We start from the raw sequence: 19,612 nt of genomic DNA, 5'->3' as shown, positions 1-19,612 counted from the left end.
CTGAAAAGCAAGTCAAAGGGAAATAATCTAAGAATTATCCAAACATCTGAAAGTCATGAGCAAAAAAGAACTCTGACACCCTGTCTCCAGAAATCAGAAATCAAAACAGCCCAGAGCTCTTAGAGTCACAGAGTAAAGTAAACACGTAAAGAATCCAACGGTCACCTCCAGAAAGAAACCCCAGGATGGAAACTCCCAGGAACACACCAGCCAAAACCACCAAGTCCAGATGGAAGGAAAAAGGAGACAAAGCAACGGCCGCTCTAAGGAGACGAGTTCTTGAGCAAAGAGATAACTAGGAGAGCGATTTATAATAAGGAGATAGTTATAAAGAAAAATCATCCCTAAAAGACTTATCATTCTTGATCGATGCAATACATCATGGGTTCCAAAGAATGAAAATGAAACAAGCAACTCACTTCCTGACAGTTAATTCATCACTTTAACTTTCATCAACTTTAATTGTCTATTTCTGATAAGAATAACACAATTCAGAAAGAAAAGAAGTTATCCAGTCCAACCACACTACCAGTTACTAAACCATAACAGGAGACAGAATTAACATTTATGTCTCAAACATCTACTCTGATACATACAACAACATACTATCCCCTGCCAATATCCTTCTGGCTCAGTACTGACCCAAAACAGGGTGGAACAGTGTAATATTTCAAGACACTGCTAATGACTAAGAAACTATGATATCTTACATTTCCATTATTTTGAAAGAAAAACAGCAAGGGTTTGATTAAAGTCAAAGAACAGACCTAAGTGAACTTTAATATATCTCACCTCTGTCATCCATGTTCTCATTCATTATCTGGCTTACAGCAAAAATCTGGGCTAAGACTATGAGTTAGAGAAGAGCTACCTATCTGAATTGATGGAAGAAGTTTCCACACTAGAAGCTCCTCATTCCAATAACGTCACAGACCAGCAACTCAACCCAACTCAACCAAAAAAATTAATTTTACCAAAGTACATAATTATCCAAACTATTAGCTGCAAGTACTCGTGTGTGTGTGTGTGTGTGCGCGCACGCAGTTTCTGTTGTTTATTTGCTAATCTGGTTTCCTGGGAGTATACTTTACATTTTGTACATACATATGCATGTGTCTGTCTGTCCTGGCAGTGCTAAATTTATCAACAACAAAAGGAAATGAAATTCCTCACTTACTAAGCATTATGAGAGAAAGTCTGAATAAATATGAGAGGATTAACATTTCAAGACAAAACTGTTGTATTCCTAGTAATACCTGATACATTATTTGCATGAATGAATATACATAAATATGTACTTACGTAAATACACTTATTTAACAATGCTTAAGTAAATGTTATAAATGAAAACAAAAATACAACAGAAAAACATTCTAAAGTATCTTAGATGCAACTGTATTCTAATTATTTTGGGGGGAGATATAACACATTAAATTTTTAGTTTCTGACACCTATATACATAACATTAAAATTGGTCAACGTATTCTTACACACACCAAATTTGTTCATACACTAAACATAAAGATATGTTCTTGTGAAATGCCATGAGGCAATTTTGCCAATTCTTAACTTTTTAAATAGAATCTTACCCTTGATAATTTGTCCAGAATAAGATGTTTTAAGACATCTGTTTATGTAATGTCATTTTTCTAGTTAAGTGGTTCAAAACATATACTTGAAAAAATGAACATCTGAAAACACAATTTGGTAATCACTGGAATAAAAATAAAATTAACTCTTTCATCTTATATACCAGGAAGGATGTTCAAACCAAACGTACAGAATTATTTTAAAGTTTTGCGAATGGTGTCTTTAGTAGAAAAGAACAGTAATTCTATATTTCCATACCCAAAATATTATTGGTGCAACTGCTACCTACATATGAAAGAAAACCTGAAATTAAACCTAATCATTCTGTTTTCAAACTACACCAGGTAAAATTTTCACATTAAATTGTACAACTACAAAAATCATTTTATTATTTGATCCAAAAAACAAAATTGTATTCATGAGTTCAATAGTTCCTTTATTTACCTTACAACAAAGAGAATATGAAGGAAAAATGTAAAACCAAGTGCTTCAAAATATTTAACAGCTCTCTCTCTCCCTCTCTATATGAATATATATTTCCATGTACATATATACAGACATAGAATGTATATATATATATATACATATATATATATATATATATGCACATATCATTTGATGACAACATGAATCCTGTTCCTAGCATTATACTGTCCTAGAATCCAGCTTCACCCTAATACATTACATGACTGACTGAGTATACTACAAACTGATCTTAGCTTATCTCCCTGGGGCTCTCACTACAGCAACGCAATCCTTTTATTCCTCCCTTGACTATCCCACTCCCCAAAAGCAGCTATACTCAAATTTTTTTTCCTCTCAAGGTCCCAAACCACACTCTTCTTTCATCTTGTAGATGGCCTTCCTTCACTTACTGTGGAAATGGAAGCCATTTGCCATTAACAAGCCAAACTCCATGAAAAATCTATCTACTTTGTCTTTTCCCGTCATTCATTTCTCAACCCTTTGCAGTCTAGCTTCTGACCATCAACAGACTGAAAGTGCTTCCTACAAAGTTATTAATGATTCTCTTGTCAAATCTCCTCCTTTTTTACCTCTCTGTAGCAAACTACCTTTCCTTGAATAACCTCCATTGAGAAAACTGAACTACCAAGCACTCAAACTCTGCTGCAAAGAGAGCAACTCTGATGGGCCAGCCACATCTGCCTAAAAGACTTCCACAGAGAACTCACACAAGGCGAGTGCTCACGTAGAGGTGAGAAGAAGCATTATAAGGACGCTGCCAGGAGACAAGGGAGACGCTGCACCACCCAGCATGATATGCCCACATCGAAGAAGGCACTGTGCTGTATAAGCAAAGAATTGCAGTAGCTAAAAAGAAATGTGAGATGCGCAAATGTAGACATCTCCACTCCAAATATTCATGTGCACCATTTGTGCCCCACCTGTGGTAGAGCTGGTCTGATCAGCCACAGTCAGACATGCTGTACCTTGACCCCAACATAGTGACATCACTTCAGTCCTCTTCAAGAATGAAAGACAACAACCAACCAACCAATCAGTCTTCTGAATGTTCTCCACTCTGGGATCTGATAAGACTGTTCTCATCCTACTTGACTCACCGCTCATTGTCAATTTCCTTTTACAGATTATCCTCCATATATCCCCCAAAACTATGGCTGTTCCCCAAGGCTCTGTCCTGAATACTCTCCTCTCTCTGTACTCTCTTGATGACCTCAAAGTATATTATTTCCAACCCTAGTTTCTCTACTGGGCTCCAGTTTCATCATAAACTGCCCAATGGATATTGTGAACTGGTTCCCACAGGAATCTTACATGCAACATATTCCAAACTGAACTTAATTAAAACCCATGCCTTCTCCAAACATTACTATTTCTCTTGAGAGCACCAAGTCACCAAGGTTCACAACCTCTGACTTACCATCAATATTTCATACTCCCTATCATCCTACATATACAATCAATTGTCAGATCTTATTTCTACTTCCTTTACCATCTCTCAGATATGCCTCTTCTCTGTACTCACAGAAAAAAAACTAATTCATCAGGACTTCATCACCTCTTAACTGGACTATTTTGCAATAGACTAATGGGTCTCACTTTCACAAGTCTCTTCTCTCTCTAATTCATCATTCACACAGCTGTCAAAGGGATAACCCTAAAGTACACATCTAACCACACCATCCCCCTCCTCAAACTCTCGTAGTTCCCTCTTGCCTCTAGGATCAAATACAAATTCTCCTGGCTGGCATTTAAAGCTCATCACAGCCTAACCTACCCTTCCAGCCATATTGGCCTTCTTCCTACTTTTCATATGCAATATTTCATCTCTTGATCTCACATTTCTTGAACACTTCCAAGTGCCAGACCAGGCACTATGAGGGGCATTGCAGATACAAGCACAAAGAATTAAATAATATCTATCATAATAGAAGACAGCAAAGATACAAAGAAACAGCATAAGCATAAAGTAAATATACACAATACAGACATCAAATACAAACCATTGGTAGTTGGCGAATCAGGAAAGGCTTCATGCATAAGATAGTTCCTAAGCTGTATTTTGAAAGATGAGATGAACTCTAGGAGGCAAAAGCAGCACATTCCAGGCACAGGGGACAACCAGGGTAAAGGCACAGAGATGAGAAATGGAGTACTATAAGTGAGGGATAAGAGAGAAAGCTATGCTGGTTAGATTGCAAAGTGCCAGAGGAAACCATCCAAAGAAAAACGGCTTGTGGTCAGACTCTGAGGCTGTAGAAGTTAAAGGCAGTCACTGATGGTGGCTGAATAGGGAAGTCACAAGGTCAGATGTGTTTAAGAAAAGCTATTTTGGCATCAGAAGACTGGACCTCTTTAGGCTGGAGTCTGAAGGCACCTGAAGTAGAGATCAATAAGAATCCACTGCAATGATCTAGGCAAGAGTTAATAAGGGCCTGAGCTAAGGTGATAGATTTGTGAGAAAGGGTTGGACTTGAAAGATGTTGTGAAGGTTGAAATAGCAGGATTTAACAACTGACACGGGGTGAAGGAGATCCAGGATAATGCCGAGTTTATGAACCTGAGACACTGGCAAGATGATGATTCCTTTGAGAGAGACATTTAGAACAGGGAAGGGCATCCGTTTTGTGCATGCTGTGTTTAGGATGTTTCCAGGATATCTACTTTGAAATGTTCAATTAGTGATCTTAGTGATTCAGGCAATCTTGAGGGAGAAAGCGGGACTGAATCTACAAATGAGAAATACAGAGATAAGAATTAAACCAATGGGAACTAAAGAGGCTGCTAAAAAAGACAGTTAGGATGCAGAAGAGAAAGCCTAGGACAGAACCTTGTTTTCTTTTCTCCACAGTTTTACACAAACTCTCTCTCATGTCTAGAAGGCTCTCTTATTACCCTTCACCTTTTATGAACACTGTTGTCTTCAGTCATTCAGTAGTGCCCCACTCTTCATGACTCCATGGACACCAATACTGTCCATGGGGTTCCTCAGCAAAGACACCGGAGTGGTTTGCTATTTCCTTCTCCAGTGTTAAGGCAGAGGTTATGCGACTTGCTGCTCATGATCACACAGCTAGTAAGTGTCTGAGGCTGAATTTGAACTCGGGTCATCCTGATTCCAGGACTAGTGCTGTATCAACTGAGCCATCTAGCTGCCGTGATCATTTTATGATTTTATAATCCGTAGCTTCCTTTAAAATTTAGCTCAAGCACCATCTCCTACATGAGGCCATTACTAATTTCCCCAAAAATGTTAGTTCCTCCTCACCAAAATTATCTTATATATACTTTCTATTACCATGTAGAGATATATCTTATCGATTACTCTGTGTGAGTGTATGTTATTAGATATATATGTGCTTTTCCTCCACAGAACTTAAACTCCTTAAGAACAGGAGCCATTTTATTTTTTACTTTGTATTTCCAGAGCCAGGACAGTGCCTGATACATAGTAAATGTTTAATAAATATTTATTGATTAAATATAGACAGTATCTTATATCACTGTGAAATATCTTAAACCTCTAAAATAAGAACATATCTACTAGAAAAAAGGTTTAAAATTAGTTTTTGTGATACATTAATCATCTAGGTTCAATTAACAAGCTTTAAAACAAGTTTACTATTTCATCTCAATTTCACTTAAAGAAAGAATAATTTTCCTTTGTCCCAGAAAAAAAATACATACATATGTAATATATAATATATACATAGCCTTACCCAAATTTCCCAAATGTGTATGATGATGAGAAGATCCCAAGACTTAGAACCAGATGATCTGAGTTCCAGTCCTAAACCACTACACATTCGTGTGCCGTGAGAAGCAAGTGAAAGGGATTTGGGGCACTAGCGCTAGAAAGTGCCTGGGTTCAAATCACCATTTTGATATTTAGAACTTGTGTGACCTTCAGTGAACATTCGTATTAGCAACAATAATATCACCATCAACAGTCTCTGACACTGACACAACATTTTAAAGCTTTCAGAGCATCTCATATACATTATCCCACTGAAGAAGCCTTACAGCAATCCTAGGAGGTAATTACTAAAGGTATTGTTAACCCCATTTAACAAATCAGAGAAATGAAATCAGTTAACCACAATCAACTAAACTAACAAACAATGGAGGCAGAATTCAAACCCAGCCTTTCCTGATTCCACTGTATTTAAAATGCCTTAAATAACGGCATAGTAAGCCACAATCCCACTGGGATTTTCTTTCCTCAGTTATAAAATGAAAATAATCTCTAAGGCCCCCGTCAGCTGTAAATTCTATGAACCCCCTGCTCCCACCTTCAATTTCCTCAAATTTATGAGAATAACAATACTTGCAATGGTAACAGGGTGGCTGAAATATAAGTATTTTGTAAAACTGTAACACATTATACAAAAGACTTATTATTACATTTCCATTCTTAACCTTGGTAATTAAGTAAATTTTAAAAAATAAGCACTATGGTCAGGTACATAAAACAGTTATTTGTCAAGACTACAAAATGAACTTAATTGAACATGTGCAATCTGATATGGCAACAAATACTTTGGTTCTTATTGTATTTCCATCTCGGATTCCAAACTGCTTCTTATTTAAGAGGAAGGTGGTCACTGTTCTTGAACTTTTCCTACAGTTATTTTCTCAAATACCCAAGTGCTCTGACTTCCTGCTTCTTGCTACCTGCAAAGGAATGAGTAATGAGCAGTTGCCTGGTAAACTGAATAAATCACGTTAAATATGTGACACTGTAGGAGATGCCATCCCTAAGCCTCATAAGGACCCACATCGTAGGTGATAGGAAGAAGGAAGTCTAGCAATGAAGTCCTTTGGGAAAAAAACAAGACAGATTTGTTCTATACTAAATGTTAACGTGTGATAGATTATGCTGTCATGTGCCTACGTTGCAAGTTACTGGCTAGAAATATGATAAACTTTGTAAACAAGAATGGTAGTGGAATGGGACTGCCTTCTTATTAAATACTATGGTTGCAAAATAGTATCTGAGAATTAGAATAAAATCAAATATACTTCAAGAGGCAGTGCAGCCTCTTGAGGAGAGCTAGACTTGGGAATCAGGAAGACCTGGAGTCAAGTCCCAACTATTTAACCTCTCAGTGCCCCAAGGAATTTCCTTAGACTACAAGTTTCAGAGAAGGTGCCAATCTGCATTGGTTGAAGACTTTTCTCACTGGGAGCTTCCTTCTCAAACATTTAACACAAACTATACTATAGGGAATATAATTTAATCTGCATCAAGTTACAAGGCACTTGTGGATTTTAAAGTGCCATGTCAATGTCACAAGCAATTATACTGTGGAACATGGAAAATACTTTTAGGTAATAGAGTTATCAGGTAAAACTGGCTACAGTTAAAGCTAATTTAAAAAGTTAAAATCAGTGTTCCACATAACTGAACACGTTACCATTGTTCCAAGTTTTAATTTGTGAAGAAATTTGAAACAATTATTCACATATACTTCTCCACTAAACTTCCAAAACCATCTGACATGGAATTTCAGTGATTACACCTCATTAGAGCTGCAAATCTGAAAGACTTTTGGTAATTGCTTCAGGTCATTAACAAATGTACAGTCCATATGGAAAAATATACAAAAACTGCATCTGCTACAACTAGTTAAGAAAATCAGTTTTCTGGTCAGACTATGTAACATGACTTCTGCTCTTTACACGAAAGAAACATTACACATTATTTTAAAATATTCCATTTTGTAACAAACTTTATAATCTCATTTCCTCCAAATTAAAAAATAAGGGCTACAAAGATTGCACTGTACAATGTTCATCAAAATGAAATTCAAGGGTAATTGAAATTCAATTCAAATTCAAGAGAAGAAAGTTCCTATGGAGTAAGGGGTGGGGGGATTAGGGTTAGGGTAACATTTCTACTGATTGGTCACATCTATAGTCTACCTAAATCACACTGCCCAAGTCACAAAGAACGAAACTCCGAAGCAATTAGGTCAATTTGAATAACATAAATCTATGGACCTCTGGGGAAATCAAATTTTTCAGGACCATCACTAAGAGTTTAAAAACTGATAGTTTATATTAAATTTGTGCCACCTAACTTGTCAAGTATGATTGGTAGAGATCAGGTTTCAAGAGGTTTCACTTCATACCCATCAAATCAGCAAAGATGATAAAAAAAGGGAAATGACAATTCTTGTAGGGATTATGAAAAGACAGGCATATTAGTGCATCAATATAAGTCAAGTTCAGAACAACCAAAAGCAAAATGTTAAATTTTTAAAAAGAGAAAGAACTGGTCTCAGAAAGTCAAGCTGAACAGGGTTCCACTCTTGCTCTGACACATCCTGGCTGTGTGACCCTGGGCAAGTACTTAACCTCTCAGTATCCCTGGCACTTCTATAAAACTTCTCCATCTACACTGGAAGCTCCTCCCTAAGATCACTCTCCACTAATGAAATCACAGGCCTTCTCCCTGACAAGGCTTCCCAAAGCTCTACTCTCATCACGCCATGCCAATCATAGTATTTTATAAAATGCTTCTCCCTGGGACACAAGCCCACAATCCAGAGGCAAGAAAAAATGAAGCCCTAAGGCCAGAAGAATGATTCTAAGCCTCCCTTCTTGCCACAAGGTCATTTACTGAGAGAAGAAATTCATACAAGAAGAATTCATTCCCTTAAAAGTGGTAAAAGGATAAGAGAACAAATTTTCTACGAACAACTATATGAAAACATGCTCCAAATCACTACTGGTCAAAGAAATACCAATTAAAACAGAGTTTTCACCTCACTTCCCTGTAAATTGTAGAGATTATGGAACAGTCTCTACTGAAAGGGTTGTGGAAGAAACAGAGACACAAACACTTAGGGGAGAGTTGTAAAGGAGTTCAACCACTGTGGATTTCTATTGGGAATTAGGCAAGAAAAGTGATTAAAATGTCTACTTCCTTTGACCCAGTAATTCAGATACCAGGCAAAACCTAAAGAAGTCAAAGGCAGAAAATTTCCGAATACACAAAAATATTTACTTACAGCAGCACTTTTTATAGTGGAAAGGAACTAGAAACAAAGTGGGTAGTCAATAACTGGGGAATGGCTGAAAAGACTATGTTATATGAATATAAAGAAATATTATTGTGAAGATAATACAAAGAATTCAGATATTTTAAGAAACCCGAATTGATACGAAGAGAAAAAAGCAGAACCTAAAACACAGTGACCACAATAATACATGAAAAGATTACCAAATGGAAGCTGAGATCTAAGTAATGGAAAAAATGAATCAGGGTCCCAGAGAAGAGAAAATGACACATGCCTCTTCCCTCACATTAGGGAAAGGGAGGAGACCTCCAGAAGAGAATTTTATATACATGCTCAAAGTGACAATATTATATATTTTTTGCTTGTTTCTCTTTATCACAAAAGAAGGTTTAGTCAGTATGAAAGGGTGACAGAAATGACAGATGTACATATAAAAGATAAGCCTTTTCCCCCAAGAATATTTCAAACTTCCCTGTATTAAATCTGAAGAGACCTGAGATACTCAAATTATCCTTCACAAACCCTTCCCAATTCTAAGGCAGCAAACAAATTGTTAAATCTTAAATATTTGTTACAGTTAGTACTTTATGTCAAATTTATGACAAAGTAATGTTCTATGTTTATGTTCTATATGAACAATTTATAATATAATGGCATAATTAATGTTACAAACATTATTTATATATTTATATAGATTTATTTACATATAATATATAGTTATATAATGTTACAAACATAATTAATGTACAAACAAGATGCTATACACAGATTGAGAAACCTTAAAATATTATTATTATGCCTTTCTGATAGTAGTAGAACCAAATGAAATTGTTACACAAACATACGCCATTTGTACTTCTGCTTTCATGACATTAGACCTTGGACAAAAAAAAACAAAAGCAATCTTCAAATAAAAGTGTTGCTTATGGGTAAATATGATCGGCGTGACAATCTGCATCATAACAGTTTCCAGGAATATATTAAAGTGAAAAGTCTGGTCGCCTATATGAATGGAAAAATAACAGTCATACCCTTATCCAGGCTCCCTTTCAACCAACATTTGTTTGCAAGATGACTAGTAAGCATTGAAAATAAGAGCTGCGACACCAAACAAAGCAAAAACTTGCATAAAAATTAGATGAACTGATCTAACCAGTAAAAAACAAATATCTATGGATAAATATGGAAGAGTCTACATTTTAATGTTTGGCCACAATAAGAAATTTCATTCTTCTACCCTCCAATGTATTATTTTCAAATTACTGCTGTAAAAAAATATTTTTGAGTTAATATCACTAACTTCATTTTATCAAAGAGAATGATTACCTGCTTGAGTCCTTCATCAGTTAATTTGTCCTGGTTGCCTACGTGTACTTTCTGAAGTAAAGGACAATGAGAGGCAACTGCAACGATAGAGGTGTCAGAAAGCTGTTTGCACCTGTAGGCTGTATACCTAAGTAGTCCAGGACACTTAAATGCTAGAACACACACTCCAGTATCAGACATACTTCGACAATCAGAAATGTTGATTTCAGTTATATTTTGACTCCTTGATGCAATTTTTTCCAATAGTTCATCAGTGACCTGCAAAACAAAAAAAAATTAAAATTTTAATTTCTGTCAACGTGGACTTATTATTGTCAATTTTTTTGTTATCTTCCTCCTTTCTCTCTATTTCAATAGATGATCTAGCAACCAAGGGGAAAAAAAGTGCAAGGGAGTAAAAAGTGCTGGATTCGGGGTCAGAGTACCTAGGTTCAAACCCTGGCTCTTCCTTTTGGTACTTGACTTTTTGGCTAGTCACTTAAGCTCTCGAGGCCTAAATTTCTTAAACAGTCAAACAAGAAAGTTAAACTAGATGGCCCAGAAGGTTCCTTTCCACTCTAACACTGCCATTCTACTGGGCAGGAGTGGAGAGATGTGTGCATGTAGATGATCAGTAAAAATTGAGAATCTACTCTACTAAGAAGATTAAAATTGATTCTTTCTCATTTTTAATCGATCTTATTTACAAGAAATTGATTTTTGTTCTGTAACTGCTTAAGGCAGTTCTTAGTTCAGAATTCAGCTAGCCTATAATGTGCTAACTTTAGACATCCAGTTCCCTTGCTAATCACTGTTCTTTTCTTGACTCAATGAATTCTGCTACCCTTGGGGCATCAGGTCGTCTATCATTACACCATCAAACCATCCTCCAAAGACACCTGGGCCATTATCTTTGGCACTTTGCTCAGTCACAGGAGGGAAGGAGGAGGCTGCTGCCAGCCCCTCATTTTCAACTTTCAATAACCTCATTGTTCTCAATGCCTCAAAGATGTAGCCAGTCATGCTGCCCTCAGCCCCATGACATCACTCACCCTGTTCTACTCTTTCTTCTGTTCTGTTCTCCCAAGACCTATAAAAAGGAAACTATCTTTTGCTCAGAGCCTTTGGCTAAAAACTGAGGCAGCCACTGATCCATCTTATTCTCAGGTTTCACACACTATGAATAAAATGTTATCTTGCCTTAGCCTACCTTTCTGTTCAATTTCACTTATGACACCATCAAATGAATACATAAGAAGTATATTCTTTCTTGACAAATGGTCTAAGAATATGCATAATTTCAAAAGAAGGATGTAAGATATCAATAACCCAAAAAAGGTCAAAATGTTAACAGAAGAAAAGCAAAACAACCCTGATGTATCACCTTACAACCATCAAATTTGCACAAGGCAAAAATAAAGGAAAAAGAAAATTTTATTGTTGGAGGGACTGAGTGGAAAAAGAGAAATCCTAATTCACTACTCTCAGAGCTATGAAATTGGTTTTGAGAACTATTTGGACCATACAATAAAAATTACTAAATTATTCCTAATTTGATCCAGAGATTCCCCTCCTAGAACTACTCCCCCCCCCCCCCCAAGGAAGGTAACAATAAGAAAAGGCTGACATGCAAAAATACTCGTAGCGGTCTCATGAAAATAAAAAGCTGGAAACAAAATATGAGCTACTCCAATGGGAGATGGCTAGCTGAACAACAAACTGTGGTATGCAGAGGTGTGTGTGTTCATCCTTTGTTGCCAAAGAAGACCAAAGAAATGATGACATGACTTGCACTTGACTTTGTTTTTGAGTGAGGGAGGTCTATGCTGGAAACCAGCCTCACTTCTCCTCCAGAGTCACATGAATCCAGTGACCAGATATCCATCAGGATGACTGGAGATGACTCAGGATGAGTTAAGTGACTTGCCCAAGGTCACACAGCTAGTGAGTGTCAAGTGTCTGAGGTGACATTTGAACTCAGGTCCTCCTGACTCCTGCACTGGTGCTTTATCCACTGCACCACCTAGCTGCCCCTTATACAAAGGTAATGCACAGCAAAGATAACAAAAGATGAAAATGTACTAATGCTGGAGCTATGAACTGATCCAACCATGCTGTATAAGGCCACTGTGTATGGAAACTGAATTACAACTTATCAATGAATAAATTTCCAAAAGTACCAAAGATAATTAAAATAACTTCCCAAATTCCCTAACTTCCTCTCAAGACCATACTGTATATGGCACAGTGGATGGAGAGCCAGACATGAAGTCAGGAAGACCTAACTTTACATCTTGCCTCAGATACTATCTATGTGATCTTTCGATAAGTCACTTATCTCCAGACACCCCAAGTTCCTCCTCTGGGGTTAATAAGAGTATTTACCTCCCAGGACTGTTGTGAGAATTAAGTAAGAAAATATTTGTAAAGTATATACACACACACACACACACACACACACACACACACACACACACGTGTATATATACACATGTATACACATACATATATATACCAACCTTAGATCACTATGTAAATGCTACCTATTATTACCTTTAAATATATTTACAGACCAAAAAAATGGCATTACTTATATAGTGAAAATGGGTTGTGTTTAACCCAAAAGTATGGGAAACACAACACATGAGATTTCTGAATGTTCTGAAAGCACATAATTCTCAGAATTATACATCATACCTGTTGACGATTACTAAGGTCCAACTGCTTCCAAAACTGAAAGTCTAAACAGAGGTCACGCCAATATTTGCAAACTAAGGATGCAGAAAGGCAACGTTCATCCAGGGACAAATTAGAAAATATCTGTGAAGGAAAAAGGCAAAAACAGAAATAAACAGGGAAATACTTTTTTAGCTGTAAATGCAACAGTGATTTCTTTTATTGTTGGTTTCTCTGGTCAAAGGGACATTGCTATTGATGAGGATGACTAGCTCATGGAATTACAATTTCCCCATTTCTCTTTCTGCTGCCTCCAGACTCGGTTATATGATGTTGAGAAACTGGTTTCCTCCATTCCTGGGTTACTGATTTATTAAGTAACTACATAAGCTACAAAGTGTACAAAACAAGTCTGATTATTTAAATATGACAAACTCATCATTGGCTTTAAAACATAACTTTCAGATGTTGGGCAATGTAGTTCTTGAAAAGCAGTTTGTCCACTTCTCAAGTATCTGACAACTACCCCCAGTGCTTCATTTCACTCCCTCTGAGAAAGAGGCAATATTGGGAGCCACGGGAGATTCAAAACTGACAGGATTTTGAGAGTCACAGTGATTACAGAGATAAGCAGAAGTAATGCAAGTGAAATGAATGGTAATACCTGGAATATTACACTAAGTCTGCTGCAAGCCTTCCAAAGCATGGTAAGACATCCTAGAGGAAGAAATCAAAATCATGTGGAAACATGATGAAGCATATACATCATCACCATCATTCTCCTGTCTGATACTGGAATTGCTTTCAATGAGCCTGAAGATGATGAGTTTACATCTTTATACTTAAAACATTCAATAACAAGAAGTCCTTTTATCTGCCTTTATGACAATCCAAAAAAAACAAAACAAAACAAAACACCCAAACAACATTAAATGCAAGAGACAGCAACCTGCCCTAAGACAATTTCAATCTGAAAGGCTCTAATAAAAAAATCAGACCAAAGGAAACAAGAACAGTAACTATCCCAGGTGGCATTTCTACAGAGCTTGAAGGTTTCCTAAGCTCTTTACATACATCTCACTTGACCCTCACTTTGTGAAGTGTATGAGGAAACTGAGGGAAGGTAAGTGATTTATTCAGAATTATGCCACTAGCAAATGTCACAAGCAAAATTTTAATACAAATCTTCCTGGATGCTAGGTCTACCTACTAAAACAAGTAAGTAGAGAAATGTGCATTCGTCCTTCATTGCCAAAGAACACCATGCCATCAGAGAAATAATGACATGACTTGCACTTGACTTTGTTTTGAGTGAGGGAGGGCTGTGCAGGTCACCAGCCTCACTTCTCCTCCAGAGCCATCTGAATCCAGTGACCAGATATCCATCAGAATGACTGGAGATGACTCAGGATGAGGCAATTGTGGTTAAGTGACTTGCCCAAGGTCACACAGCTAATGAGTGTCAAGTGTCTGAGGTGAGATTTGAACTCAGGTCCTCCTGACTCTGTACTGGCCACCTAGCTACCCCAAGTAGAGAAATATATGAATAACCAACCACCACCACAACAAAAAGAACTGATAGGCCCCTCGAGAGGAAGTAAGGGTAACAGAGATAGATTAAAGTCAAACACTCAAGCCAACAGAAAGGGGAGATGTGTTATAGCTACCAGAAAATCTAGAAAGAAATAAATGAGGTTGAGACAAAAAAAAAAGCCAACTCAGAAGTAAAAAAATAAAATAAAATCTGAGGTAACTGTAACCAATGAAGTCCTATTCCAGTGTTTTACGTGTAATAGAAGTTAACCTGAATCCTCAAAGACTATGTCAATGGAAGACAGCATATCTTGCTATACTGGAAAGGTTTCAAGTAGAGGCCTAGTGACAGACTATCTGGTGTCAAAAGACCATGTAGACTATAGGTAATGAGGCTCATCAAAAGAAGTTTGGTCCCCAAGTGATATGTTGCCACAGCAACCCTTGAAGGCAGCATAGGAAAGGTGGTGCTCTGCAAAAGTCACCACACTGATGAAATATCAGTTCCTCCAAGTGTAAATTATTAAACAATCAAGTATTAATTAAGCCATATTAACTCATGTGGGTGAAGAGCAAATTTATCCAGACTATAAAGTCATTTCATACTTATTTGGAGATTTCTTTTCTATAGAATCCTCCTTCTCACATGTCTGTAATGAATTATTTCTATTTTACATATGAAAGATGGGCAAATATTATAAGCAATCTATCCAAGAGTAGGGAAAAAAACTGAAACATAATTATTGATCTTTTACTTGCTGTCTATCATAGCTCTATATTATTAAGCATACAAATTTAAAATGAAAAATTTAAATATTCGTCATGATAAGCTCTCCCCTTTTCCTTAACAACTGCCACAGTGTCCCAAGTTCAATTACAAGAAAAAAGGAAAAATTTTAAATCCTAAAGTAGTATTACGTATTGTTGTTATTACTTGAATTATGTGTGTATTTAAGCTTTGAAAGGCTAGATCAAAGCATCTTGGCAAAAAGTATATATGAGACATATATACATATATATATATATAAAATTTCCCAATTCTCACAACTATGTCATCTATTTCTTTAAATAATAAAAATTCTATACAGCCAAGAATTTGAACTTGAGTTCAGTTTAACGGAATTTTATCTATATAAACAGTTCCTAATTTACAAGTTCATTTCCAGGTCAAGTGATTGAATTCCAACCTTTTTACAAATAAATAACTGTTAGGTTCCCAAAGTCAGCCTGCAAAACCAAAAAGGATTTTAAAATTTGTCACCCTTCTCAAAAGACAGCCTTGAAGAGGCAGGATTTTCCTAGAGAATAAACAAGCCAACCTCTAGGTCACACATAGTTTTGGCCTCTTGGAATAAGACTGATAAACAGCATGACAAAAATAGGTGGCTAGAAAAGGCACGTGGATCCAGTGTGAAAAAAAAACCAGGCTCTGGGGATGAGGGCATATAGAGATAATGAAATTATTAAGAGGATAATGAAAGTATTGCTAAGTAAAGTGGTGAAAAGAACAACCAAGGGACAGGAAATGAGCTTAAATAACCTCTGTACTGTGTCTAAGAACTCAGCTGGGCTAACGCAGCCTCAAAACGGGAAAGAGGCCACCTCCAGAAGCCTACAGAAGAATAATTCCTAGCTTAATATTTTTTAAATGCCAATATTTAAATCATCGCAGTAAACAGACTAATAGGCTTTAAGGGTATAATCAAAACAATGAAGATTATACCCTGGTAACAAAATAAAAACAAATAAATCGTAGTACACTGAATTGGGGGGAGTGGGGGAGGTAGGAAATGGTTTGTTTAAAATCCATTTACAACCAAAACTGCAAAATGTAGGTTGTCCTGCTACTGCTATCATGTTTGTGGTAACTGACTTTCTGATGATTTCAAAATATTAAGCAGACCACTCTTTATCTATTATACTTTCATTTACTTCTTTGTGCCAAGTGTTCAGTCATGATTTTGTATCTTAAATATTCAATTCAGATAGAACCACAAAATTAACATTCGTTACATTCCATGCCAAATTTTTTCTTTTGCTCTGAATCTGATTTCATTCCTGCTACAAATGTGGAAACTCCTCCACCAAAATAGACTAACATAGCTTTACTATTCATCTGCCACACACTACTATGGCTGTCTCCCACATTCTATTTTTCTCCCTATCCATGTTATTATTAATCAATCGCTGGCCACGTGGAGGCAATCGATCATTAATTCGCCTCCTGTTCTCCCATCCCTATTCTCCTCAACCCCATCCCACTCATGTTATACACCAACCCTAGCCACCTTCTTTTACTCAGCCCTCTGGAATTCCCATTTGATAGTGAACAAAATTCCCTTCATCATGGACCTCTTTCTCTCACACTGGCTTCACAAGGATGACATTGAAACCCTAGCCATTCTCTCATACAAACATGCCCTGGAGGGAGAGTCAGAACACTCTGCTCCTCAGTGACATTTCCAACATCTCCACAACCTCTCCCCTCCTTTGAGGTCACTCAGTAAAGAATACAAAATTCCCAACTGTGGTGAACGTTGCTTTCCCAACACCAAGGTCATTTTTTTTCTTTTTCAGAGTTCAAACACCTGGCTCATTCACTGCTCTCTCCTCCCCAGCTCTTTTGCTTCTACCAGGAATCCAACTTTCACACTGGCATTCCCTCAAACTTCTTAATCTCCCAGTTCCCTAAATCCTTCAGCCTATTCCTTGACTCCACATCAGCTGCCCATATGGATAACACTTGGAGTTCACCATGAACCACATGGGTTTCACTCCTCAACCAAAACTCTTCCCTCTCCTCTAGCTCACCACAGACGGTTCCATCTCTCCCCTAGCCTTCATCTTCACCGGTACCTCCAATTCCTCCAACTCTGGGTACTGCTCCAGGACATTAACCCTGATCTGATTTCACTTTCCTCTCTTTCCAGTGAAGACACAAGGGTCATTAAATTAACTATTTCAACTATGCACTGGGCTCTGCTCTAGAGCTGCTCAGCCCCCTTCCCTGCTCATCTTCTGACAAACCTCAGACCAGGATTATTTCCAGTGTCACCTTTTCTGCTCCCATTCACCAGCTGCTTAACTAAGCAGGTGTTGTCTCTCACCTTTGTAGACAGGATATATTAGAAATTCAAAATGTTATCCAACCTCAAATAGGCTCTAGATGCATCAAGACAATTCTTCTATTCTTACCTAATTAATTCCATATCTCATTCCTCACAAAAGCTATTCCAAATCTCTTCCCTCTTCAATCCTTCTACACCTACTCCTTCCCAACTTCTCTGTTAGTCTTTGACTTTAATGAGAAAATAGGATTGTTACATGAACCCATTCTCCCCCTCTTTTTTGTCTGAAAACTCCTTGACATCACCATGACTCCCTTTTTCTTTCCTCAAGACTGACAAAAAGATGACCCTTCTTCTTGCCAACACTGCTGATGACCCACCCTAATTTCTTGGATTTGCCTCTCTGATGTTTCACAATAGTGCTTGATCCTGGTCCACCTCCTACCTGTCTGGCTACTCCTGAGGCTCCTTTACTAATTTATCAACTACATTGTACCCCCAATGGTGGGCACTCCCTAAGGTTTTATCTTGGACTCTGTTCTCCTTGGTAACCTCCTCAGTTCCTGTGTGTTTAACTGTCATCTCAACTCCAATGATTTCACATCAACATATCCAGGTCTAGGCCCTCCCTGAACTGCTCATTGGACATTTCAGGCTGGATATTACAGAGACTTACATACCTGTACAAAAGTGAACTCATCATCTTTCTACCTAAATCCTTTTCACTTCAACAATTTCTTTTTCTGTCAAAGGTACAACCATCTTTCCAATTTCACTTTCCTTCACCACTTGTGTCCAGTCAGTTGTCAAATCTTACTGTTTCTCTCCTGACAACACTCCTCTCTACTCACACAGACACCACCTAAATTCAGGCCTTCACCCTCTCTTACCTAGATCACTGGAATAGTCTTGGTCTCTGCCTCAAGTTTCATCCCGTAAAAGTCCATTCCATCTCACCCACTGCAGCCAAAGTAACTTCCTAAAGCACAGGTCTGAGCAAGTGACTCCCCTAGTCCACCAACTCCAGAACTTCCTGCGGAATTTTCACTGACTGCCCCCATGCCTGGAATTCTCTCCCTCCTTATCTCCTTCGCCAGCTTCCTTTAACTCTCAGCTACAATCCATCAGTAAGAAGCCTCTCCTGGGTCATCAACCTTGAGGGTCCTCCCTCTGAGATTATCTCCACTTTATCTTGTATACAACTTGCTTGTACATAGCTGTCTAGAAGTTTCAGGGCAGAGACAGCTTTTGCCTTTTTTTTTGTATTCACAGCATTTAGCACAATGCTTGGCACTTAAAAGGCATTTAATAAACACTAGTTCACCGGACTTCTGCAGGCAGCCAACTGCTAGCGCCACTCCTCCAAAACTGCACTGGAATTAATAATTGGCAATTATATAGAATACATACATGCAGTTGCACTAGCTACAAAACAAGCGTGTGCAGTTCCGGTTCCTAACTTCAGGCACAAATTGCGGTCGACTGAAATTGACTGAGGAGGGGAAGACGACAGACGAGTCACCAGGGTCTCGCCAATACCTCCCGCAATGACAAAAATGTAACCAGTGGGCCGTCCCTCCCAACGAGGCAGAAGTTTCCATTGCCTAGCAACAGTAACCTCACGGACTCATCCCTCATCTCCCTCCCGGCCCGTCTCTAAACATTCCCACCACTGGTTTTCCAAGAGTTTTCCCGGCGAAGTCTCCCTACGACAAAGACTCGCCCCGGGCACCTGCGGCCAAGCTCCCGGGTGGAATGGCAGCCCCTTGAGGGCAAGAGCCGTTTCCTGGAGCTTTTTATGAGTTCTCTCGTCGTTTTCCCCAATAGCTTCCAGAGCGGGAACCCGGTAATACCATCCTGTCTCGGCTGTCGTTTTTCTGGCACCCCTTCCCCTCCACACCGGGACCACACGTGGGCTAAGGGGGTCTCCTC

At 38.0% G+C, this 19,612-nt stretch overlaps 1 protein-coding gene across 2 annotated transcripts in view; it reads right to left on the bottom strand.

Moving 5' to 3' along the window:
- The window catches only part of FBXL17 (F-box and leucine rich repeat protein 17), a 493,494-nt gene that overhangs the window by 472,774 nt on the left and 1,108 nt on the right, over positions 1-19,612 (bottom strand). For both annotated transcript variants that reach the window (XM_072597278.1, XM_072597277.1), the window contains exons 2-3: positions 13,101-13,223; positions 10,425-10,682 (exon numbers count right to left, since the gene is read on the bottom strand). In XM_072597278.1, the coding sequence (XP_072453379.1) occupies positions 10,425-10,682; positions 13,101-13,223 (381 nt within the window). The remainder of the gene's footprint in view (positions 1-10,424; positions 10,683-13,100; positions 13,224-19,612) is intronic.

This window comes from Notamacropus eugenii, chromosome 3 (assembly GCF_028372415.1).
Source record: "Notamacropus eugenii isolate mMacEug1 chromosome 3, mMacEug1.pri_v2, whole genome shotgun sequence".
Lineage (NCBI taxonomy): Eukaryota > Metazoa > Chordata > Mammalia > Diprotodontia > Macropodidae > Notamacropus > Notamacropus eugenii.
The sequence above is the reverse complement of the archived record's forward strand: the minus strand, read 5'-3'. Positions and strand labels throughout refer to the sequence as shown.